General features: G+C 42.0%; 1 pseudogene and 1 gene segment (V, D, J or C); both read right to left on the bottom strand.

Annotated features, from left to right (window-relative positions):
* Positions 1-8,376: 8,376 nt before the first annotated feature.
* On the bottom strand, positions 8,377-15,949 carry LOC124512393 (disintegrin and metalloproteinase domain-containing protein 21-like; annotated as a pseudogene).
* An 8,294-nt stretch (positions 15,950-24,243) lies between these two features.
* LOC124512392 (immunoglobulin heavy variable 3-74-like) lies at positions 24,244-24,779 on the bottom strand. The segment is given in 2 exon segments: positions 24,244-24,572; positions 24,672-24,779. Coding segments are annotated over 2 exon segments (375 nt in total).
* Between the last annotated feature and the right edge of the window lie 1,232 nt (positions 24,780-26,011).

Here is a 26,011-nt window from a genome sequence, read left to right as displayed (position 1 = left end):
CTTCCTGACTTACATTGAGGTCTTTCATCCATTTTGAGTTTATATTTGTGTATGGTGTAAGAAAGTGGTCCAGGTTCATACTTCTGCATGTCGCTGTCCAGTTTTCCCAGCACCACTTGGTGAAGACACTGTCTTTATTCCATTGGATAGTCTTTTCTGCTTTGTGAAAGATTAGTTGGCCATACATTTGTGGGTCCATTTCTGGAGTTTGTATTCTGTTCCATTGATCTGAGTGTTTGTTCTTGTTGTGTTTTTTTTTTTTGGCATTTATTTCTTACTTTTCAGAGACAGAGACATAGACACAGCATGAGCGGGGGAGTGTCAGAGAGAGAGGAAGACACAGAATTCCAAGCAGGCTTCAGGCTCTGAGCTGTCAGCACACAGCCTGATGTGGGACTCTAACTCACGAACTGCCAGATCATGACCTGAGTCAAAGTTGGATGCTTAACAGACTGATCCACTCAGATGCCCCTGAGTGTTCTGGTGCCAGTACCATACTGTCTTGATGATTACAGCTTTGAAGGATAGCTTGAAGTCTGGGATTTTGATGCCTCCTGCTTTGGTTTTGTTTTTCAAGATACCCTTGGCTATTCGGGGTCTTTTCTGTTCCATACAAATTTTAGGATTATTTGTCTATCTCTGTGAGGAATGCTGGTGTCACTTTGATTGGGATTGCATTGAATATGTAGATTGCTTTGGGTACTATCAGCATTTTAACAATATTTGTTCTTCCTATTCAGGAGCATGGAAAATTTCCCATATTTTGTGTTCTTCAACTTCTTTCATAAGCTTTCTCTAGTTTTCAGTGTAAAGATTTTTCACCTCTTTGGTTAGATTTCTTCCTGGGTATTTTATGGTTTTTGGTGCTACTGTAAATGGGATAGATTCCTTGATTTCTCTTTCTATTGCTTCATTATTGGTGTATAGGAATGCAACACATTTCTCTGCATTGTTTGTATATCCTGCCACTTTGCTGAATTCATGAATCAATTCTAGCAGTTTTTTGGTGGAGTCTTTTGGGTTTTCCATATAGAGTATCATGTCATCTGTGAAGAGTGAAAGTTTGGCCGTCTCCTGGCCAATTTGGATGCCTTTAATTTCTTTGTGTTGTCTGATTGCAGAGGCTAAGACTTCCAATACTATGTTGAATAACAGTGGCGAGAGTGGACATCCCTGTCTTGTTCCTGACCTTAGGGAGAAAGCTCTCAGTTTTTCCCCATTGAGGATGATATTAGCATTGGGTCGTTCATAGATGGCTTTTATGATCTCGAGGTATGGTCCTTCTATCCCTACTTTCTTGAGGGTTTTTATCAAGAAAGGATGTTGTATTTTGTCAAATGCTTTCTCTGCATCTGTGGAGAGGATCATATGGTTCCTGTCCTTTCTTTTATCGATGTGATGAATCACGTTAATTGTTTTACAGATATTGAGCCAGCCCTGCATCCCAGGTATAAATCCCACTTGGTCGTGGTGAAGAATTTTTTAATGTATTATTGTTTCTGGTTGGATAATATCTTGTTGAGGATTTTTACATTCATGTTCGTCAGGGAAATTGGTCTATAGTTCTCCTTTTAACTGTGGTCTCTGTTTTTGGAATCAGGGTAATGCTGGCTTCATGGAAAGAGTTTGGAAGTTTTCCTTCAATTTCTACTTTTTGGAACAGTTTCAAGAGAATAGGTTTTAACTCTTCCTTAAATGTTTGGTAGAATTCCCCTGGAAAGCCATCTGGTCCTGGACTGTTGTCTTTTGGCAGATTTTTGATTACTAATTTGATTTCCTTACTGGTTATGGGTCGGTTCAAATTTTCTATTTCTTCCTGTTTCAGTTTTGGTAGTGTATATGTTTCTAGGAATTTGTCCATTTCTTCCAGATTGCCCATTTTATTGGCATATAATTGCTCATAACATTCTCTTATTACTGTTTTTATTTTTGTTGTGTTGGTTGTGATCTCTCCTCTGTCATTCTTGATTTTATTTATTTGGGTCCTTTCCTTTTTCTTTTTGATCAAACTGGATAGTGGTTTATCAATTTTGTTAATTCTTTCAAAGCACCAGCTTTAGTTTCATTGATCTGTTCTACTGTGTTTTGGTTTTGATAACATTAATTTCTGCTCTACTCTTTAGTATTTCCTGCCTTCTGCTGGTTTTGGGTTTTATTTGCTGTTCCTTTTCCAGCTCTTTAGTCATAAGGTTAGGTTGTGTATCTGAGATCTTTCTTCCTTCTTTAGGAAGGCCTGGATTGCTATATACTTTCCTCTTATGACCGCCTTTGCTGCATCCTAGAGTTTTGCGTTGTGGTGTTATCATTTTCATTGACTTCCATATACTTTTTAATTTCCTCTTTAACTGCTTGGTTAGCCCACTCATTCTTTAGTAGGTTCTTCAGTCTCTCATTATTTGTTACCTTTCCAAATTTTTTCTTGTGGTTGATTATGAGTTCATGGCATTGTGGTCTGAAAATATGCATGTATGATCTCGATCTTTTTGTACTTACTTAGGGCTGATTTGTGTCCTAGTATATGGTCTATTCTGGAGAACATTCCATGTGCACTGGAGAAGAATGCATGTTCTGTTGCTTTAGGATGAAATGTTCTGAATATATTTGTTAAGTCCTTCTAGTCCAGTATGTCATTCAAAGCCATTGTTTTCTGGTTGATTTTTTCATCAGGTGATCTGTTCATTGTTGTGAACGGGGTGTTGATGTCTCCTACTATTATGGTATTCTTATCGATGAGTTTCTTTATGTTTGTGATTAATTGATTTCTGTATTTGGGTGCTCTCACACTTGGCACATAAATGTTTACAATCCTTAGGTCTTCTTGGTGGATAGACCCTTTGATTATGAATGATATAGTGCATTCCGCATCTCTTGATACGGTCTTTATTTTAAAGTCTAGATTGTCTGATATCAGTATGGCTACTCCGGCTTTCTTTTGTTGAACATTAGCATGATAGATGGTTCTCCATCCCCTTATTTTCAATCTGGAGGCGTCTTTACGTCTAAAGTGGGTCTCTTGTAAAAAGCGTATAGATGGATCTTATTTTCTTCTCCATTCTGTTACCCTATGTCTTTTGATTGGGGCATTGAGTCCATTGACATTTAGAGTGAGTACTGAAAGATAGGAGTTTATTGGTATTATGATGCTTGTAGAGTTGGAGTTTATGGTGGTGTTCTTTGGTCTTTCTAATCTTTGTTGATTTTGGTATTTATTTATTTATACAGATATACTTTCATCTTTTCTCCCCTCAGAGAGTCTCCCTTAAAATTTCTTGCAGGGCTGGTTTAGTGGTCACAAACTCATTTAATTTTTGTTTGTATAGGAATCTTTTTATCTCGCCTTCTATTTTGAATGACAGCATTGCTGGATACAGAATTCTTGGCTGCATATTTTTCTGATTTAGCACACTGAATACATCCCGCCACTCCTTTCTGGCCTCCGAAGTTTCTGTGGATAGGTCTGCTACACCTGATCTGTCTTCCCTTGTAAGTCAGGGACTTTGTTTCCCTGTTGGTTTTATGATTCTCTCCTTGCCTTAGTACTTTGTCAATTTGACTATGATGTGCCTTGTTGATGGTCGGTTTTGGTTGAATCTAATGGGAGTCCTCTGTGCTTCCTGGATTTTGATGTCTGTGTCTTTGGCCAGGTTAGGAAAGTTTTCCGTTATGATTTGCTCACATAACCCTTCCACCCCTAGTTCTCTCTTCCATTTCTGGGGCCCTATGATTCTCATGTTGTTCCTTTTTAATGAGTCATTGATTTCTCTAATTCTTAAATCTTGCTCTTTTGCCTTAATCTCCGTCTTTTTTTCTGCTTCATTATTCTCTATAAGGTTGTCCTCTATGATGCTGATTCTCTGTTCTGCCTCATCCATCTGTGCCACCATTGCATCCATCCGTGATTGCAGCTCAGTTATAGCATTTTTAATTTTATCCTGGCTATTTTTTACTTCTTTTATCTCTGTAGAAAGGGATTATAATCCATTTTTGACTGCAGCTAGTATGCTTATTTTGTGATTCTAAATTTGGATTCAGACATCTTGCTTGTATCTGTGTTGGTAAATCCCTTGCTGTCGTTTCTTCGTGGTCTTACTTTTGGGGTGAATTCCTTCGTTTTGTCATTTTGAAGGGAGAAAGGAATTAGTGAGATCGCAAAATTGAAATTAAAAGATAAAATTACAGAACTATTAAAATTAAAAAATTAAACACACACACAAATTGAATGGAATATGCGAGATCCTAGGTGTGTTTTGTTCTGGGTGTTGAAAGTGGTTTGACATATTAGAGAAAAAAATGGGAGGGGGAGACAAAAAAGGAAATAATTTGAGAATTTGAAAAAATGAATACACTGAAGTAGACTAATATGCGAGGATGCGAGTAAAATAGAGTTTGAAAAAATATAGAGAAAAGTAAAGAATATAGTAGAAAAAATAAAGAACAATATTTTTAATAAAAATTAAAAATAAATGTGATTTTTTCTTTTTCTCTATTCTAGAAAAAAGAGAGGAAAAAAAAAGAGAAAAAAGATTAAAAAAGTAAAAAAAAAGGAAATCTTTTGAAAATTCAAAAAGTGAATACACCGTAGTAGACTAAAATAAAATGATGGAAGTAAAATAGAATTTGAAGAAAAATACATAAAAGCAATCAATATAGTAAAAAATTTAAGAAAAACATTTTTAATAGAAATTGAAAGTAAAATGAAGTTTTTCTCATTCTGCATTCCAGAAAAACTACAGAAACTAAGAAGAGAAAAAAAGAAAAAGAAAGAAAAAGTAAAAGGGAAAGTGTTTGAAAATTTGAAAACGGGAATACACTGAAGTAGAGTAAAATAAAATGATGGAAGTAAAATAGAATTTGAAAAAAAATTACAGAAATGTAAAAAATATAGTAATAAAAATTAAAGAAAAATGTTTTCAATTGTAATTGATAATAAAAATATTTTTTTCTCTTTCTGCATTCAAGAAAAAGAAAAGAAGTGTAAAAGAGAAAAAGAATAAAAAGAAAGAAAATTGACTAGATGAACCTGCTAACAGATTGAAGTAGGACTGAAATTACTTCCTTATCCCCTAGATGTTAGTCTATGTAGCTCTTTATAGTCCATCAAGTACGCGGCAGTGAGACTTGTGTTCCTGAAGAGCCCTGTTGGCCCAGTTGGGTGGGGCTCAGTTTAATGGCTCTGCTGTCCACTAGATGGCGCTTTTAGGCTCCTGGGGTGGATTGTTGCTGTGCTTATAGGTGCGAATGCACATGCGCGGGAGAGGTGAAAATGGCGCCACCCAGGTACCCAGTCTGTTCTCCTGGATCTGCAATTGCGCACCCATCCTCTATCTTCAGCCCTTGTCCACTCCCTGCTCCTTCACTCTCCATGACCAGGCCCCAGGCCACACCTCTCTCCCAAGTTTTCTCACAGACATGAATGTTTTCCCCGGTGCCTTACATCCAAAGGACCGCGGCTTTGACCTGTTCTGCCCCTCTGTGGAAGGGTCTCACCAAGCAATATCCGAATGAGCAATGGCCGAATATCGGCTGCAGCTAGGAACGCTTGGTGGACCCTGTTGTTGTCGGTGCCCCGAGACTGTGGCAGGTACCAGCCCGCCCCAGAAAAAGTTCACGAGAGAGTGTAGCAGCGGCGTTTCGTGGATTATGGAAAATCACAACACATGTCTCGTACCAGGCTTCACCTTAAATGACCTTTTCCAGCACCAGCGAATGTGGCCGTTTTCCGGGGTCTGCTGGGCCCAGATGGCTTTGGCAGTCTCCTCCAAATGTCCTTCCAGCAGTGCAACTGCCTCTCCCCGTGTGGCCTGAGAACATCCCGGACCCCACTCTGTTCCTGGGATTCTCTCTTCCCACCAGAGCACCTCCAGGTATCGAGCTGTGGAGTTGCAGAGTTTGCACTCCCCTTGTTTACAGTCTTAGTGGAATTTACATGCTCTCCTTTCTCCTTTCTCCCTTTTTAGTTTAGTCCCTGTGGCTGTTTCCAATTTTCCACGTTCTCTCCAGCTGCTTTTGGGGAATGGTGCTTTTCCCATATTCTCCCCCGCTCCCCAGTCTCCGTCCTCTCTCCGCCTGCAAAAGCACCTCCCTTCCTGCAGCTTCTTGCTCCCCAAGGTCCCTCTCTAAGCCACGTACTTGTTGAATTCTGTGGTTCAGGTTGTGCAGATTGTTTTGTTAATCCTCAATCAGTTTTCTAGGTGTGTAGGATGGTTTAGTGTTGGTCTGGCTGTATTTCATGGACGCAAGACACACAAAAATCTTCCACGTTGTTCTGCCATCTTGTCTCCTCCCCCCATTGACTGCCTAATTTTCAATTGGACATTTGAGGATATTATGCCACTCCCTTCTTTCCTGCAGGTTTCTGTGGACACTTCTGCCATAATCTTTTTTTATCTTCCCGTATTCGTTAGCAAACTCTTCTGTCCTCATGCTTATAGGGTTTTTTTAATCCGTGTATTTTGTGAATTTTACTCTGTGATGTCTCAGAGTTGGCCTGCTTTTTTTTTTTTTTAATTTTAATGGGAGTTCTCTGTGACTCATAGATGTGGACGTCTGTTTCCTTCACCATTTATTGGAAATTTTCCACTCTAATGCACTCAGACAAAACTTCTCCCCTTTTTTCTCCCTCTCTTCTTCTTCTGGGACTCCTTTGAAAAGAATTTTATTACACTTTATGGAGTTGCTGATTCCCTAAGTATATGTTTGTGATGCACTATTTTAATTTTCCTCTTCTTTCCGCTTCATTTCTCACAAAATTTTATCTTCCATGTCACTTACTCATTCATCTGCTTCTTTCTGCCTTGAGTTCATTATATCCAATCAGGTTCACATCTCGGTTACAGCATTTTAAAAGTTTCAGCCTGACTGGGTATTAGGTCTTTTCCATCTATAGTCAGGGTATCCTCATGTCTTCTAGGCTTTCTCAAGCACAGCTAGTATCCTTATGATAGTTTTTAAAAGTTCTGTTTCCTTATGAAAGGTATTAAATTCTTTTTGAGGCTTATTATTTATATGTGTTTTAATTATATCCCTGGCAATGTCCTTTTATCGTTTTTTCTTTTGGAATGAATTCCTCCATCACTCTGTATGTCCATGTCTCTGCTTTCTTAAGTGTTTTAGAAAATCCTGTCATGTTTTCTGCTTCTAGAGTAGTGTCTTTTTTGAGAAATGTTTACGTACTGTTGACAACCTGACATTCTGGAAGCATTTCTTGCATGTGCTGTGTGCACTGTGCTGTCATGTATTGGCTGCTCTGTCCCTCAGGTCAGTCCTCTGCAGAGTTCTCCTTGCCTCCAAGGGAGAGTTTTTCAACTTTGTCCATAGTGTTGTGAGTTTTAACTAGGTGAGTTTGGTCTGCTTTTTAAAAGAGGCTAGGGGCGCCTGGGTGGCGCAGTCCGTTAAGCGTCCGACTTCAGCCGGGTCACGATCTCGCCGTCCGTGAGTTCGAGCCCCGCGTCAGGCTCTGGGCTGAAGGCTCAGAGCCTGGAGCCTGTTTCCGATTCTGTGTCTCCCTCTCTCTCTGCCCCTCCCCCGTTCATGCTCTGCCTCTCTCTGTCCCAAAAATAAATAAACGTTGAAAAAAAAATTAAAAGAGGCTAATTCCTATTTCCCCTAGAGGTGAAGCTATACCTCACTGTATGGTCAGTAGCCTTGGTGCCTGTGGGGGTATATGGTGGTCTTTGGAGGGAGGGGTGCAATGGTGGTCTGGGTTCTGGGCACTCTTTCCCTAGTAAGGAAGCACCTGAGGAAGGAAAGGTGGGTATGGCTTGGTGTCAGTGGCTCAGTATCTACTGGGGGGTGTTGTGCTGCTCACTGAATTCTGTCCATGATAATTGGTGGGAGGAAATATTGGCATTAACTCCTTCTCTAGTCCCTGCAGTTGGAGTTTCCAGCCACCCCTGTTCAGGAAGCCCTCACATAGAGATAACAATCTGTACTCATGGGTCCCAGGCTTCCTTCAGAACCCGGCCTTCACCCTGCCTTTGTCCAATCCATTGGCACACCTGGCAGCTCAGGGCTCTTATGTTTTATCTCAGGAGCTCTAGCTGGGTTTGAATACACCAAATAGTTGAACTCAATGTGACAGGGACCCCACTGATCCTCTGGGACAGTGTCTTGCTGTGATGTGGTTGGAGCTGGTTATCCCAGAAGGGCAGTTGCATGAACACAAGGAGCTTGGAGTTCATGGTGAGGAAGAACAAGAAGGGAGCGTTCAGTTAGCTGCTCTCAGAAGAGACTCCTATGCTAATGACCAGGGCAGTGCAATGGTGTCTGTCAGCTCTCCTGCCCCATGAGAGGTAATGCCCTGTCTCCCAAATGCACTCCAAGAAGGTAACTGTCTCACCCGATATGACCCAGGGGATCCTCAAACTGCAGCAGTCCCTATGGGCCTTGGGCCTCCTTCTCCACAGGGCCACTGCTATGCCCACCAGGGTCCACCCCAGTGATGGCATGGACTTCTAAATCTTCAGTTTTTGAACTCGACATTACAGCAGGTTCAATTGTCATGATTACCTTTATGTGTCATCTTGACTGCGTCATGGGTGTCCAGATTCACGACTGTTTCTGTGTATGTCTGTGATGAGTTTCCAGAAGAGATTGGCATTTCCATCCATGGTTTCTTTCTGCCTGGGCATCACTCATTCCGTCATAGTTCTGAGTAGAATCTGATGCAGACGGAGGAAGAATTCCCTCATTTTTACTTCCCATGTGCTTGTTTGAACTGGAACATTGGTCTCCTCCTGCTCTTGTTCTTAGAGTTACATCATAGGCTCTGCAGGTTCTGAGACTAGACACTAGTTCAGAATCAGGCGAGAATTATACCACTGGTTTTCCTGGCTCCCCAACTTGTGACAGTAGATCATGGGACTTCTCAACATATTTTGTCATGGAAACCAATGTGCTTTGGGTTCTGTTGCTCGAGGGAATCCTGACTAATACATGGAGATGATTTATCTCTTGTTTAGAGGAATTGAATAAAGCTGTAGCTCATTTAAAGTCTGAGTAGCAAAGTGCCATGAAGGAAGTGTCACGTTGTTTGATTGGGACAAGGGCTGGGTGAAGATAATGGGGAGCTGTGGGAGCTTGTGGTCCTGGCTACACAGGGAGTGCATCTGGGACTCATGTAAATGTTCAGCTATTGTGCCTCAGGAAATCTGTAATTCCATCCTGTTGAGGGACAGGAGTAAGCAATGCAAACAACTGTGTCTTTGTGCATGTTATGGTAGTTTTCCTATGAAAACAATGATCTAATTCACACAGGTAATAGGTAAACACAGAATCCTTTGTCCAGAGAGGCTCCCTGGAGAAACTGCTGTGTGGACAGGAAGCCCCAGACCCTGACAGGAAACCTGCCTGTAACCTCCATCTTCACCTGCTCCTGGCAACACAAAGCAGAATTGTGCATAGTGTGCGCCCCCCGGTGGTGCTGATCCCCTCCTGCAGGGAGGTTTGTGTGTGGGCTCCCAATGAGGTCCCCTAACCCTGTCTCTTGCACAGTAATATGTGGCCTTGTCCTCGGCCCGCAGGCTGTTCATCTGCAGATACAGCGTGTTCTTGGAGTTGTCTCTGGAGATGGTGAATCGGCCCTTCATGGAGTCTGCGTGGTATGTCCTACCTCTACTACTAATTGCTGAGACCCACTGCAGCCCATTCCCTGGAGCCTGGCGAACCCAGCTCCTTCCATATCTACTGAAGGTGAATCCAGAGGCCACACAGGTGAGTCTCAGGGACCCCCCAGGCTGCACCAGGTCTCCCCCAGACTCCACCAGCTGCACGTCCCACTGGACACCTGCAGACACAAGACATCTTGGTCAGGAAACTGTCACACATCCACTGTTTCTCCCTCATATCCACTCACATACGAGTGTCTCTCGTTCACCATGAATTACCTTTTAAAAAAGCAACAAGGAAAACCCAGCCCAGCACAAACTCCATGGTGAGGTGTCTGTGTTCTGTCCTGATCACAGAATGGAAACACCTGGGACTCCCAGGCTGGGGATCCTCTCCCACCTGCAGGGTTGGAGCTGGACTGGTTTAATCAGCACAGGGAGGGCCCTATTTTCATATCCTCTGACTATATATCAAGCTCCAGACTCAGATTTGTTTCAAATTTAAAACCAGTGTTTGAGAAGCACTTCTAGATTACTTCTTGCAGAAGGTGCTGTGACAATGTAAATAATTCAAATCTGTGAACACATTTATCTTTTCATCTGTGTTTGCCATTTTACATGTTTTTCTCCCAGCAGGTCATGTTTGGTATGCTATTTTACTTTTTAGTGAAATTTAATCATAAATACTTTATTTTGTGCCATATAATTTTAATGTGCGTTTAGTTTTGTGTGACAGAGAGAAGGAGAGAGAGATCAGAGAGAGAGAAGGGGACAGAGAATCCCAAGCAGGCTCTGCACAATCATTGCAGACCCTGCCTCAGAATTAAACTCAGGAAACATGAGATCATGACCTGAGCCAAAATCAACAGTACGCACTTAACGGATTGAGCCACACAGGTGCTCCATTTTGTGCCATTTTCAATTTGTGATTTTGTTATTTTTTTCATATACTATGTTTTTGGTGTGTGGAAATACAACATATTTTTGTATGTTGATTTGTATCCTGAACTTTTCCTGAGTTCATTAGTTCTAATACTTTTTTTGTGGAGTTTCTAAGGTTTCACTATATGTAAGTTCGTGTGATTCTCAAACAAGTAATTTTCTTCTTACTGATTTACATGTCTTTATTTCATTTTCTTACCTAATTTTTATGGGTACATCTGCAACTTGTAGGAGCAGCAAGCTTTTTCCTTCTTTGCTTCTGTGTTCTTTGTCTGGTCTAAGGATTCAGTTGACATAAGACAGATCTACAGAAGAGAATAAATTTCATTTTGCATGTGCACAAGCTTCCTAATAATGTGACACCCAGAGAATGAAGAAAATAGGTGGCACTGTGCCTTTGAGAATAAAAAACAATGGGTTTGTGAAGAGTTAACAAGACGGAGATTTGGGTTTGGGCAGGTCAATTAGTGAGGAACTAACAAGGCTTGTTTGCACAGCCTTCTTGATGCTAAGTTCCCATTTCTGTTGCCAAGGATGGTTCTCCCATTCTGGTATAGGGGAAGGAAGTTTCCCAGGAGAGATGTATTTCCTGCTCTCAGGGGGACAAAGAAGGGTCACAGTTTCCTTAGACTAGCTGTTACTCAAGTGACTTTCCTCCAAATAAGCAATGTGACAAGATGACATACATTGGGTGCCATATTTTACTGGTCTTCATGTTACCATGTGGAATACCTGTGTAGGGAATGAGCATCCTTGCCCAGCTCCTAATATGACAGGAAAAGCTTCAGTTTTTCACTGTTAAATATGCTGTCAGGTGTGGGTTTTCATCTATGGCCACGATTTTATGGAGGTTATTTCTTTCTTTCCCTCAGTTGCTGAGATTTTTTAATAATGACAATTTGTTGAATATTGTCTAGTTTTATATGTATCAATAGATGATATAGATGATCAATAGATGTGACTGCATTGTCACATATGACCCTTTCAATGTGCTGTTGCATTTACTATGCTAGGAGCTTTGCATGTATGTCCATCTGAGATATTGGCCTTTAGTTTCTCTTCTTACAGTGTCTTTCGATTTTGCAGCATAGTAAGGTTCGTCTTGTAGATGAATTGGGGCATATTCCTTTCTTTTCAGTTTTTGGTTAAGAGTCTGAGAAGTATTGTCATTAAGTCTCTTTTATATTTTGATACAATTCATAGATAAATCCCTCTGTTACTAAGCTGACTTCTTTCTTTTGGGGCAGGGTATGATTAGATTATACATTCAATTTTATTTGTTTTCATTCTGTTAATTTTCTATTTCTTCATGTACAGTCTTGTGGATTGTATGACTCTAGAAATTGCCTAGTTGCCCAGATGTGTGTGCCCATTCTGACTCAAGGTGGGGTTTCAGTACACCCCCAACAAATGAAATGGAAGCACAGGATTTATGAGTTACAGAGCCCAGAAAAAGAGGGCACAAGGACCCAGGGAAGGGGAGCCCTCCATCCCAAATTCCCAATGATCAGGACATAGAAAACAGGGTAGCAAGTACAGGATTTCTTGGGAGCGGATGGGGCTGAATTCTCTAACTTTCACAGGCTCACCTCTGTGTTATTCTAGAAGGTGCTTGGAAAACCAAAGTGGGAATCCTAGGCAGATTCTTATCTAAGGTTAAACTCACTGAAAAGTAGGCAAGAGAAAGAGAGCAGGGATTAACATTTACCGGTCTCCCTCTGGATGCCAGAGTCATGCATAGACACTTGTGCCTACGTTTCTGATTGATTTCAGCCTCATGGTCTCAGTCTCCCACATTTGGAAATTTTGTCTCCAGGGAGGCACAGCTTGTGCTAGGTGGAACCTAATGCCAGTCCCTTTCCCTCATAGCCCACAGACACCCCAGTGTGGGACAGGTAGTGTGGGAGATGGTAGCCCTCCATTATCCTGAACCCACGTTGGGACTGGGGGAAGACATTACCTGGAGAATGAGAAAACACTCAGTGTGCAAGAACACAGTTTTGGAGAAAACTTATGAATTTGCCCATAAAAGACCTTGTGTCAACTTCTCTGATTTCTGGAACCAGACTCTTCCACTCAAGACACACCTGCTGACTCATGTCCTCTTCCCAGAAACTAAGCCTCAGTTTGGGCTCTTATAGGCTTAAATTACATAAAGGCTACAAGCATGCAGTTTTCAAGTTCTATTTCAGAGTGCTGGCCAGTGACCCATGAGAGACCTGGTGTCAGAGCTGTGATGTGCCTAAAGACCCCTGTGTCTCCCATGGACCCTTGGAAACGTGGATGTCAGCTGTGCCGCCTCATTACTGTATTTTTACAGATGCACCAGGTGCATTGTCTATAGTTGTTCAGGGGTCTGGAGGCTGAATTATGGATTGTCTTCTCCAAATTTCTCTTCCTTATCTTTCTATGTGTTTACAGTTCTGACATTTCTGGCAATACCAAAGAGGAATGCAGCTATTATGGCATAAATGGGACCAAAAACCACTCTGAGATATACCATGGATTCATGACTTTGCCTGACTGACTAAATTGTTCTTGGAGGTGTCCACTGTCTGTGCTCCCACCAGTGCCTCATCTAGTGCACCATGGAGGATCCCAGCCTATGTGGCAGTGGCAGTTCCTATTTTAGTTTCACATCCCTCTGTGACTGAATTTCTCTGGGATACAGTCATAATTCAGCTGAGCCCCACTGCCAGTGCAGTAGGTATCCTGAGAGAACTTTCCAGGAGCACAGGAAGTACCAGTTCTCACATGACCAATCTGGGTTGTTCCTGTGCTATGATGTGAATCCAGCCCCACTCAACAGAACCCTGGATCTCAGATGGATGGAATCCAACATGCTCTTGCAGCTGAGGGAGATGTGTGACATTCCTACACTGCAGCCTTCCACACGGCACGTCTGTGTGGGAACAGGGTTCAGCGTTGAATTCCCCGGGGTCTTCTGCAGTGTCTATATTGGCTGCCTTTTTGATTTATGGTATAGCAGACATCTTCACCTTTCCCAGAATTTCTCCCAAAGATTTCTGGACAGTAAATAGTGCGGTCAGTGCAGTTTCCATAATAGCAGCAGCCCTCTTCAGTGCACGCGGTTCCATCTTGCATATGGAAGTCATCAGGGTACGCCAAGGACACCCCATGGAAGGACTCTGGAAGATCACGTATATTTTGGATTGCCTGCAGAGTGTCCAAGCAGCGGAGTTGGTGCAGTCTGTATAGCGTCTGCCTGTATTACATTTGCCCCCAGGGGTTCAGATACAATCACGCATACAGCCTAGATTGCTGTAGCACTGCTTGAATGAGGCCCAGTCACACTGCTTTCCCGGATCCACTATGTAGTTTCCATAATGATAGTGGGTCAGGCTTTTATTTAAATGCACCATTTCACTGTTGAACCTGCACTTGCCTGTTCCACAATTCATTATGTGCTGCGTATGAATAAGGAACAGTTACTGAAAGCTTCCATTGTACCAGTTAGTTGGGTCCTAAGGCAGCTGGACCTTTTTTGGCAAGCACATTCATCAGTGTCAAAGCACAAGCCACAATTTCTTGCCATCTGATGTGTTGCTATGACAGACAAGAGTAAACAATGTCTGCCTAAAAAACCCAGAATGATGGCATATAACACATTGTTGGGTGGCATATAGAATATACAACTGGAGTGCAATGAACCTCATGGGGCCCATCTCAAATCACAGTTAAGGGTGAATATGGTTTAATAATTTGAAAATATTTTGACTCTTATTATTTAAGAAAAAAAACTCTGATGCCACACATAATTGCCCATGTGAGCTTGATGTCTCTCACTATAAATGATCATGAAACCAATAACTTACATCAATACCATGAAATATTGACTCAATTAAGCTAACTAGCTTTATAACGAATTGGGCACTTTTTTCCACGTGGTTAACACACTATACATTGTTTTGAAACTGAGAGCAAGTCCTTTGAAAATTCTGTGATGGGATGAACAGAACTTACTAGAGATCCTTCTTGCTGCACTGGCATTTCCTTGAAGAACAGGGGGTCCATTATCCTCCTTATATCCCAGGTTATAAGTAGGTCCCGTTGCATTGGTGTCCGCCACTATCTGAGAAACAATGTGTTGAAACCTTTGGAAGTCACTTAGGGGTCTGATTTCATAGGCAAGTTAATCCAACTTCATCATATCTTCAAGGCCGCCATAGCCTGTGTCAATTGTGACCATGGAAAGAGGAATCTCCTCCAGGTAGCCGAGGTAGTAACAGTCTGGAAGCCTGAAGGCGTAGTCCATCTGCAAGGCTCCATGAGCATCCTGAGTCATTATCAGCAGAGTCTGGACCACAAGAGTTTCTTGTGCCACATGTAGATAACATGTCTCTTGCCCCCAAAATGCTGGCTATAGGACAGACAGCCAGGCATCTGAATGCCCTTGGTTTGGTGCAGCTCCTTCTTGGGAATTACCACCTCAGAGGAGATGTAGCACCATGAGGGATGCCCTTGAGAACCCTGCACAGGAGCCAGCACTGCCCAGAGTGCAAACAGCAAGAGGGGCGCCCTCAGGGTGATCTGGCCCGCTGCCAGCCTCATGCCCCTGCTCAGGGATATCTGACAGTGAGAATGGATAAATGGAGGATCCTCAGCAAAGCCAGGTCTAGACCATCAGACAGAACAGAGGGCTGTGCCAGGTGGCCAGCACCCTGCACCTGGGGCCACCTGTGGGGTTCGGCAACAGTCCCAGGGTGTGGCATTGGGTGACCCTGCACATCAGTTCAGCTGGGGTGGATGTGGGAGGGGCAGGTGGGCCATGGTCAACAGTGCTCACATGGACATGGGTAGGGATTTGGACCCCGAGCTATGGCTCTAGTCAACACCTTCAATCTTTCCTCCCACTACTTGCATGTGGGCTATGCAGTTATAACACCCTGAACTTCTCTGCCAATTCCATGTCCTGTGGTACTGCTGGGTCACTTTCTTTGGATGACTCCTTTTCCTCATTACAGAGACCACTGCTTTTGCTTCCTTGTGATGTGGGGGTAAACATTGTCAATTTTACCTTTATGGGTGATGCAAAAAATCTCTTTGTAGTTTTGTGTGTCTTACTCTCCTTGGCTATTAGTTTGCAAGCCATTTGATCCTTTTGGTTTTTGCTTTGAAGGTCCCTCTGAGTTCACTGAGGAAAACATTTCTCAGTATTCTGAGTGATGATTGGTGAACTACAAGGTTGTATTTTAGTATTTTCTTTGCCAGCTGGGGAGAACAGAAAGTACTGCTGACCATGTGTGAGCCCCAGGGGTTTTCTCCTCTAATCCCTTATGGCGGTTCTTTCCTGGCCTCTGGCAGTCTCCTCCCATGTAGTTTGGTTCCCTCTTCAGCTGGAGATGGAGGGGAGTTGAGGTTACTTTGGCAGCTTGCACCATGGAGTCTGCCCATGATCAGAAGATGGTATTGACCATGGCACTGCCTTAAGTACCCTCTACTGCTTTAAAACGCCCTGGGTCAGGGAGAAACCACGGAGTTGGCATTTGGACAAGAGTTTGCCTTTTCCCAGTGGCTGGCCTTCTGAATATAGCTCAAATTCCTTTCCCACCCAAACTAAAACTTTGAACATTGACCTTTCCAGCAACAGGCAGCTGAATTTGGGTTTTGATAACAATGAAATGGAGAGTGAAATGGCAGTTTCCAGGGCCTGGCAGGGAGGGTCAATGTGGACTAGATCTCAAGGGCTATGATTTTGTGTTATGCAAGATGACAAGTTTTAAAGGGGTCTCCACATCATTACCCCTGTAATTAACAATACTGTAATGTATGGTTAAAATTTTGTGAAGAGTGTGGGTCTCATGTTCAGTGAGATCTTACCACAATATAAAAGTGGAAGACACGAGTTTTGCTTCTCACACAACAGTGTGCTGAACTGCATGGACACACTCTCTACTGATAATTTGAAAACAATTAAAAAAAACTTATACGTTTCGGAAACTAACCCTGAGGATATGTCATTTACAGATATCTTCTTCCATTCCATAGGTTGCTTTTTTGTTTTGTTGATTGTTTCCTTCACTGTGCAGAAGCTTGCTATTTTGAGGTAGTCTCTCTCTATACATAATTTTCTTATATTAATTTAAATTCAAGTCTGTTAGCATACACTGCAGTATTGATTTTAGGGGTAGAATTTAGAGAACCATCGCATACATAACACCCAGTTCTCATTTCAACCAGTGCCCTCCTTAATGCCCACATACCATTTAGCCCACCTCCCCCACTTCCCCTCAGTTTGTTTTCTGTGTTTAAGTGTGTCTTCTGGTTTCCTCCCTCTCTGTTTTGATTTATTTTATTTTTCCTTTCTGTATGTTGTGTTTCTTCTATTCCACTAATGTGTGAAATCATAGGATATTTGACTTTTTGTGACTGACTTGTTCCACTTAGCATAATACACTGTAGTTCCATCCACATTATTGTAGTTGACAAGATGTCATCTTTTTGATGGCTGAGTACTATTTCATTGTATATATTTACTACCTCTTCTTTATGCATTTATCTGTTGATGAATATTTGGGCTGTTCCACAATTTGTTTTTTGTTGATAGGGCTGCCATAAAGATTGGGATGCATGTGTCCCTTCGAATCAGCACTTTGGTATCCTTTGGATACCTTTGGTATCCTTGGATAAATGCAATTGCTTGAGAAGAGGATAGTTCCGTTTTTCATTTTTTGAGGAATCTCCACACTGTTTTCCAGACTGGCTTCCCCAGTTTGCCTGACCATCAACAATATGAAGGTTTTCACTTTCTCCTCACCTTGCTGACATTTTGTTTTTTCTGAATTGTTAATTTTAGTCATTGTGACAGGTGTGAGATGGTATCTCATTGTGGTTTCAATTTATATTTTACTGATGAGGGTGTTGTTGAGCATCTTTATATGTGTCTTTTTGCCATCTGGATGTCTTCTTTGGAAAAATATGTATTCATGTCTTCTGCCCATTTCTTCACTGGATTATTTGGTTTTTGAGTGTTGTGTTTGATAAGTTCTTTATAGATTTTGGATAGTAAGCCTTTATCTGATATGTCATTTGCAAATATCTCCCCCCATTTTGTCAGTGGCCTTTTAGTTTTGTTGATTTGTTCTTTGCTGTGCAGAAGCTTTTTATCTTGATGAGATCCCAATAGTTTATTTTTGCTATTATTTCCCTTGCCTCTGGGGACACGTCTAGTAAGAACTTGTTCTGGCCAAGGTCAAAGAGGTTGGTGCCTGTGTTCTCCTCTAGGATTTTGATGGTTTCCTGTGTCACATTTAAGTATTTCATTCATTTTGTATTTATTTTTCTGTATACTGTAAGAAAATGGTCCAGGTTCATTACAAGTTCCCGTTGCTGTCCACTTTTCCCAACCCTAATTGTTGAAGGGACTTTTTTCCATTTGACATCCTTTCCTGCCTTGTCGAAGATTAGTTGATCATATAGTTTTGTGACATTTCTGGGTTTCCTAATCTGTTCCATTAATCTATGTGTCTATTTTTTGCCGGTATCATATTGTCTTGATGACTACAGCATTGTAATATAGCTTGATATCCAGAATTGCGATGCCTCCAGGTTTTTTCTTTTTCAAGATTTCTTTGGTTATTTGGGGTCTTATGTGTTTCCATGATACTTTTAGAGTTGTTTGTTCTAGCTCTGTGAAAAAATGCTAGTATTATTTGGCAGGAAATTGAATTATTTGCAATGAATGTCTAGATTGCTTTGGGTAGTATCGTCATTTTAACAATGATTTTTCTTTTAACCCATGTGCATGGAATATTTTTCCATTTCTTTGTGTCTTCTTCAGTTTCTTCCATAAATGTTCCAGGTTTTTCAGAGTACAGATGTTTTACCTCTTTAGTTAGGTTTATTTCTAGTATATTATGGTTTTTGGTGTAACTCTAAATGGGATTGATTCCTTGATTTCCCTTTCTCCTGCTTCACTACTGGTGTATACAAATGTAACAAATTTCTATATGTTGATTTTGTATGCTGCAAATTTACCGGCTTATTGTACCAGTTAGCGGGGTTTTTTGTTTTTGGTGGAGTCTTTCAGGTTTTCTATATATAGTATAAAATTCAACTCCAGAACTGAATAATCCTATTAAAAAATGGCCAGAAGACATGAATAAGCATTTTTCCAAATGTGACATACGGTTGTATGGTCAACATCACTCCTCATCAAGGAAACATAAATCCAAAGTACAATGAAATATCAACTCACACTGGTCAGAAAGGCTAAACTCAACAGCACAAGAAACAACAGGTGTTGGTGAGCATGCAGAGAAAGAGTATCCTTTTTTCAGTGCTGGTGGGAATGCACACTGGCACAGCCACTATGGAAAACAGCATGGAGGTTCCTTAGAAAGCTAAAAATATAACTACGTTATGACGGAGCAAATGCACTACTAGGTATTTACCCAGAGGATACAAAAATACTAAGTTAGGGGCGCCTGGGTGGCGCAGTCGGTTAAGCGTCCGACTTCAGCCAGGTCACGATCTCGCGGTCCGTGAGTTCGAGCCCCGCGTCAGGCTCTGGGCTGATGGCTCAGAGCCTGGAGCCTGTTTCCGATTCTGTGTCTCCCTCTCTCTCTCTGCCCCTCCCCCGTTCATGCTCTGTCTCTCTCTGTCCCAAAAATAAATAAACGTTGAAAAAAATACTAAGTTAAGGGTTTTTTACCTTTATGTTTATAGCAGCTATAACAGAACAGCCCAGCTATGGAAACAGCCCAGCCCAAGTATGCATTGATTGATGAATGGGTATAGAATATGTGGTATATCTACACACACACACACACACACACACACTGGAATATTTCTTATCCCCGAAAGGAATGACATTTGCCATTTGTAAGCACATGTATTGGGCTAGAGAGTATTATGTTTACTGAAATCAGTCAGAGAAAGACAAATATATGATTTCATTCATATGTAGAATTTAAGGAGCAACAAATGGGCAAAGGGACAAATAAGAGAGAAGAGGTAATCCAAGAAATAGGCGATTTTTTCAATGTTTATATATTTATTTTGAGAGAGAATGGGAGGTATGGCTGAAGCAGATTGAAAGAGAATCCCAAGGAAACTGCGTGATGCCAGTGCAGAAATGAAAGTGGGGTCGATCTCAGGAACCATGAGATCAAGACAAGAGCCCAGATCAAGAGTCGTGGGCCTAACCCATGGAACCATATAAGCACCACGAAACAGATACTTAACTACAGCGAAAAAACTGATGGTTATCACGGGGAAGGTGGGTGGAGAGATGGGGAAGTAGTTGATGGGAATTAGGGAGGGCATTCATAATGAGCACTGGGTGCTGTATTGCAATGATAAATCACTATATTTTACACCTGAATCTAATATTACATTGCATGTTAACTAACTGGAATTTGAATAAAAACTCAAATAATGTATTTATCATGCCTGCAAATGGCCATGTTGGCATACAGTCCATGAAGAAGCGTTTATTCCAGAAAATATACTAACAGAAAGAACACCTAGAATATTTGAACTAAGGTATGTTCTTTTCCTTTTCCACCCCAGATCAGCAAACAGAAACTCCAGTGCAAGTAGCTGGGACTATAGGCATGTGCCACTGAGCCTGGCTGCAACCTCCCCTCCAGACTTTTGTAACCAATACACAGGTTTCCCGGTACCAGCTCCTGTTCAGAGGACTCTTTCCCAGAGGGAAAGGATGTCAGTGACCCTAAGCTGTTTGCTGTTGAGGCCAAGTCCCAGCAGGTGCCACTGAGATGTGCGACTCACTCATTGTTTGCAGCCCCACTCCTAGGATGGAGGTCTGCCCTGGGCACAGTCCACTAGGGATGCTGGGAACCTGATCACCCCAGACCTGACTTGCATGGCAGGGGTCTCATGCCACCAGGACAAGCAAGCCACAAGGCAGTGAAGCTGCCAGCCACCCCTAAACAGAGCCCTCAGTTTCCAAACTGAGGAAGAAGGGAATCCTTCTCAGGATTTGTCCCCACCTGAAGCTGTACACCTGCCAAGTTTTGCCCAGGGAAAGGGGGAGATGGAGCAATCCTCTAAATCTGGGAGCAAATTTGTTCCGATAGAAATGACTTCACTTCCAGCTGAGTGTGAGGAAGGTCTGGGCCTCATGTTGTGGGAGAGTCAGGTGCAGGAGACCAATAGTTTCAGTGGAGGGTTCCTAATCTACTCCTGCTCACCTGCAGGAGAGAGCCAGAACCAGGGACAGTGGAGGGAACAGCTCCTGTCAGAACACATATCAGACTATGGCCTCAACAACTCTCCATTCAGAGGAGTCCGAGGTTGTAGGGTTCAGTCTGTGGAGACTCCATACATCAGAGGGTGGTTGAACATAGGAGTGCTCTCCAATGAAGCAGAGTATCTCATCATGTGGTTTGGGAAAGAAAGAGATAAGGAATGCCCAACCAAACCAGTGTCACCATGGACTGGCTGTGTGAATGTCCCAGGGCACACCACCTCTGTAATTATGGGACTACCGCCCTTCCCTCTACATCATGTCTCTGAGGTTCACCTGGTTTCAGGTGTGCCTCAGTAGTGTCACATTTCTGTGGAAAAGCATCCCATTGATGGAATTTTCGTACTTGGTTTATTCCTTTATATTTAGAAAGACTTTTGCCTTATTCTGAGCTTCTAACACTAAGAAAGATGCTATAAATATTTACACACCATTTATTTTCTGAGCATGGGATTTCATTTTTCGGGGGCAAACACTCAGGAGTGGTATTTCCAGGTTACATGTTAAGTCATCCATGTATAATGTCATAAGCAACAGCCAATGATTTTCCAGAGCTGGTTTTTATTTTTCATTCCTACCTGCAGTGTTTGTGGCCCCACGTGTGCTGGATGCTCACCTGGATGTTGTTGCCAGTGTTCCCTTCATACCTGAGACATTGGGATGTGTGTATAGGGCATCTATTGCGTTCTTGATTTGAATTTCCCTGACAGTCGATGGTGTGAAGAGTCTTCTCCAGTCCGTACCTAATGTGTCTATAACCTCAAGGATAGGATGTCTACTACACAAGACTGTGCTTGTTTTATGGAGGTTTGTTTCCTTTCTTCCTTTGACTGTTGAGGGTTCTTAGCATATTCAAGATGCAGGTCCCTTGGTGGTTATGCAATTTGTGAATATTGTCTCTTACTCTGTAACTTATCTCACTATTGATTTTCACGTGGGCAGATAAACGTAGTTGATTTTTACAAAGTCTGTTTATACCATTTCTTTTTATGGGTCTTGTTTCTTAGCTATAATTTCGGTTTTCTTAATGATTGCTTGTGACTAATATTTTTTTAGAATGTTTTTTCTTGATAGAGAGAGAGAGAACGTGAGCGGGGAAAAGCAGATAGAGAGAGCAAGACAGAATCCCAAGCAGGCTCCATGTTCTGAGCTGTCAGCATAGAGCCTGACACTGGGGCTCAATCCCACAAACTGTGACATCAAGACCTGAGCTGAAGTCAGAGACTTAACCGACTGAACCACCGAGGCACCCCACTGATTTCTTGACTTGCAATGTAACTAAAAGTCTTGATTTTTTATGGTTTCTCTCAATTTTGACTTGTTCCCTAATTGGTCTCTGGTGACAGTGTTTTTGTTTGTTTTTAAATTTATAGACTCTATCAACTCAATTTCCTGGCATGGTTTTTTTCATAATATATGGAAATTATGTTCTGATGCTGAAATTGAAGTTCAAATTTCACAAGAGTTGCTATGCTGTGTCTCTTTGGCCAGACTGCTCATAAGATTTTCTAGATGTGCTCCTTGGATCAAAAAAGACGTTTACCTTTCCAGGTGGTGGGTTTTCTCTATATCTCAGGAGCCGTTGAGCTCTGTGCACACAACCGAGTTCTTGACACAAGATTTTTCCTTTGAAATTCTATGTGAAACCCTGAAAATCCATTTTTTGCATTGTCACTTTCAGACCCTTCATGAATAGAACACATTGAAACTCTTGTATCATTTCCTAAAATTATTTTACTCTTGCATGTTTGGGACTATAATTTTTCTTCTTCCTTCTAAGTGGAGCTCATATCTGCATTTGTGGAATTCTTCCAGGCTTCTCATATGTTAATGCTTTTTCAACGTGCTGTGTAGTTTTTACCAAACGCATATTTAGGTTTATTTGTACTCTGCCACATTGGGTGATAGAAGCTGCAAGACAGGCTGCACCATATGGGCGTTTTTTTTTGTTCTGTCATATTGAATATTTATAGAACATATAGCCCCTCACTTTCATGCACCACTAACAGGGGACATGGTCCTTTTCAAAAGAGACAGGAAAGGAAGACAAGGGAGCTGAGACAGCAAGTCGGGGGAGGAAACCCAGAGCTTCTGTCAACTGTCCACACATTCAGTTCTGCAGATGTGGGTCCCTGCTGAGGCCCAACCTGGGTTCTTGTGCAGGTGTCTGGACAAGCCACCCATAATGTGTGGGCACAGTGGAGTTGGGAAGGGCAGCTGTGGTTTGAATTCCAGCCCACGTGGCACTGCTGTGAGAATTCATGAGCATGTTAATTAATGTCCATTAGCAGGGATAAAATGAGTAAATGCAAGATGTCAGACTCACTACCTTAGATTCCATGTTTATTACACTTTGTGACCATGTTTCTCCCTTTTTCCACTTTTTAAATTTTTTAAGTTTGTGTTTAAATTTTTGTTAGTTAACATATTGTGTAATATTAATTTCAATAGTAGAATATTGGTTCATCACTTACATTAACACCCAGTACTCATCACAACATGTGGCCTACTTAATCTCCATCACCCATTATACCATCCCCCACACACCTGCCCTCCAGGAACCCTCAGTTTGTTCTCTAACCTTAGAGTTTTTTTATGATTTCTTGCTCTTTTTCCCGTTCCCCTACGATCATCTGTTGTGTTTCTTAAATTCCCCATATGAGGAAATCATATGGTGTTTGTCTTTCTTTGACTGACTTTGCTTAGCATGATACCCTCTAACTGCATCAACTGGAACATTGGTCTCCCACGGCCCTTTTTGTGAGAGTTACATCATCAGCTCTCCACATTCTGAGACTAGACACTAGTCAGAATCAGACAAGAATTACATCACTGATTTTCCTATGTCTTCAGCTTGTGACAGTAGATCATGGGACTTCTCAACCTATTTAGTCATGGAAATCAATGTGCTTTGGGTTCTGTTCCTCAGGAGAATTTTGACTAGTACACGGAGATGGTTTGTCTCATTTAGGGGAATTGAATAAAGCTGTAGCTCATTTAAAGTCCTGAGTAGCAAAGTGCTATGAAAGATGTGTCACGTTGTTTGACTGGGACAAGGGATGGGTGAGGATAATGAGGAGCTGTGGGATCCTGTGGTCCTAGAGTGCATCTGGGACTCCTGTAAAGGTTCAGCTGTTGTGCCTCAGGAATTCTGTAATTCACACATGTTGAGGGACAGGAGTAAGCAAGTGCAAACTACTGTGTCTTTGTGCATGTTAGTCTAGTTTCCCTATGACAACCCAGTTTCTAATTCAGAGAGTTAATAGGTAAACACAGAATCTTATATCCAGGGAGGCTCCCCGGGGAAACTGCTGTGTGGAGAGGAAGCCCCAGACCCTGACAGGAAACCTGCCTGTAACCTCCATCTGCACCTGCGCCTGGGAACACAAAGGAGAATCCTGCATAGTGTGCACCCCCTGGTGGTGCTGATCCCCTCCTGCAGGGAGGTTTGTGTGTGGGCTCTCAGTGAGGTTCCCTCACCGTGTCTCTCGTACAGTAATATGTGGCCATGTCCTCGGTCTTGAGGTTGTTCATCTGCAGATACAGCGTGTTCTTGGAATTGTCTCTGGAGATGGTGAATCGGCCCTTCACGGAGTCTGCATAGCTTGTGCTACTTCCATCAGTATTAATCCATGAGACCCACTGCAGCCCCTTCCCTGGAGCCTGGCGGACCCAGTTCATGTTGTAGCTACTGAAGGTGAATCCAGAGGCTACACAGGTGAGTCTTAGGGACCCCCCAGGCTTCACCAGGTCTCCTCCAGACTCCACCAGCTGCACGTCACACTGGACACCTGCAGACACAAGACATCTTGGTCAGGAAACTGTCACACATCTACTGTTTCACTCATATCCATTCACAGACTCAGTGTCCCTCGTTCACCATGAATTACCTTTTAAAAGAGCAACCAGGAAAACCCAGCCCAGCACAGTCTCCATGGTGAGGTGTGTGTGTTCTGTGCTGATCACAGAATGGGAACACCTGGGACTCCCGGGGCTGGGGCTTCTCTTCCAGCTGCAGGGTCGGGGCTGGGCTGGTTTTATTAGCACAGAGAGGGCCCCATTTGCATGTCCTCTGACATATATATCAAGCTCCAGACTTACATTTGATTCTTTAAAAGTGAACGACAGTGTTAGGACGCACTTCTACATTAGAGTGTGTGGATGGCGGTGTGACAATATGAAGAAATTTTTTTTTCAGTTTTGGGGTTTTACCTTTATTAATGGAGCTTTCGGCATAATCTTTAAGAAATTTTTGCCTCAACATCATGATCACCGATTATATTCTTTTAAAAAATATTTTAATTTTTTAATTATTTATTTAGTATGTGTTTTTAATTTTAAAATTTACATCCAAATTAGTTAGCATATAGTACAATAATGATTTTAGGAGTAGATTCCTTAGTGCCCCTTACCAGTTTAGCCCATCCCTTCCCACAACCCCTCCAGTAGCCCTCTGTTTGTTCTCCATATTTATGAGTCTCTTATGCTCTGAATCCTCCATGCTTTCATATTATTTTTGTTTCCCTTCCCTTATGTTCATCTGTTTTGTCTCTTAAAGTCCTCATATGAGTGAAGTCATATGAGTTTTGTCTTTCTCTGACTGACTCATTTCACTTAGTATCATACCCTCCAGTTCCATCCACGTAGTTGCAAATGGCAAGATTTCACTCTTTTTGATTGCCAAGTAATACTCCATTGTATATATATACCATGTCTTCTTTATCCATTCATCCATCGATGGACATTTGGCTCTTTCCATACTTTGGCTATTGTTGATAGTGCTGCTATAAACATGGGGGTGCATGTGTCCCTTTGAAACACAACACCTGTGTCCTGTGGATAAATGCCTAGTAGTGCAATTGCTGGGTCATAGGGGAGTTCTATTTTTAGTTTTTTGAGGAATTTCCATACAGTTTTCCAGAGTGGCTTCACCAGCTTGGGTTGCCCCCCAAAATGCAAAAGAGATCCTCTCTCTGCATCCTCGCCAACATCTGCTGTTGCCTGAGTTGTTAATGTTAGCCATTCTGACATGTGTCAGGTGACATCTCATTAGGGTTTTGATTGGCATTTCCGTGATGATGAGTGATGTGGAGCATTTTTTCATGTGTCGGTTGGCCATCTGGATGTCTTCTTTGGAGAAGTGTCTATTCATGTCTTTTGTCCATTTCTTCACTGGATTATTTGTGTTTTGGGTGTTGAGTTTGATAAATTCATTATAGATTTTGGATAC

The sequence above is a fragment of the Lynx rufus genome, unplaced genomic scaffold (assembly GCF_022079265.1).
Source record: "Lynx rufus isolate CCGP_SWC_20201006 ecotype Redwood Valley unplaced genomic scaffold, mLynRuf1.p SCAF_17, whole genome shotgun sequence".
In the NCBI taxonomy this organism is placed as follows: domain Eukaryota; kingdom Metazoa; phylum Chordata; class Mammalia; order Carnivora; family Felidae; genus Lynx; species Lynx rufus.
This window is presented reverse-complemented; position numbering and strand designations above follow the sequence as displayed.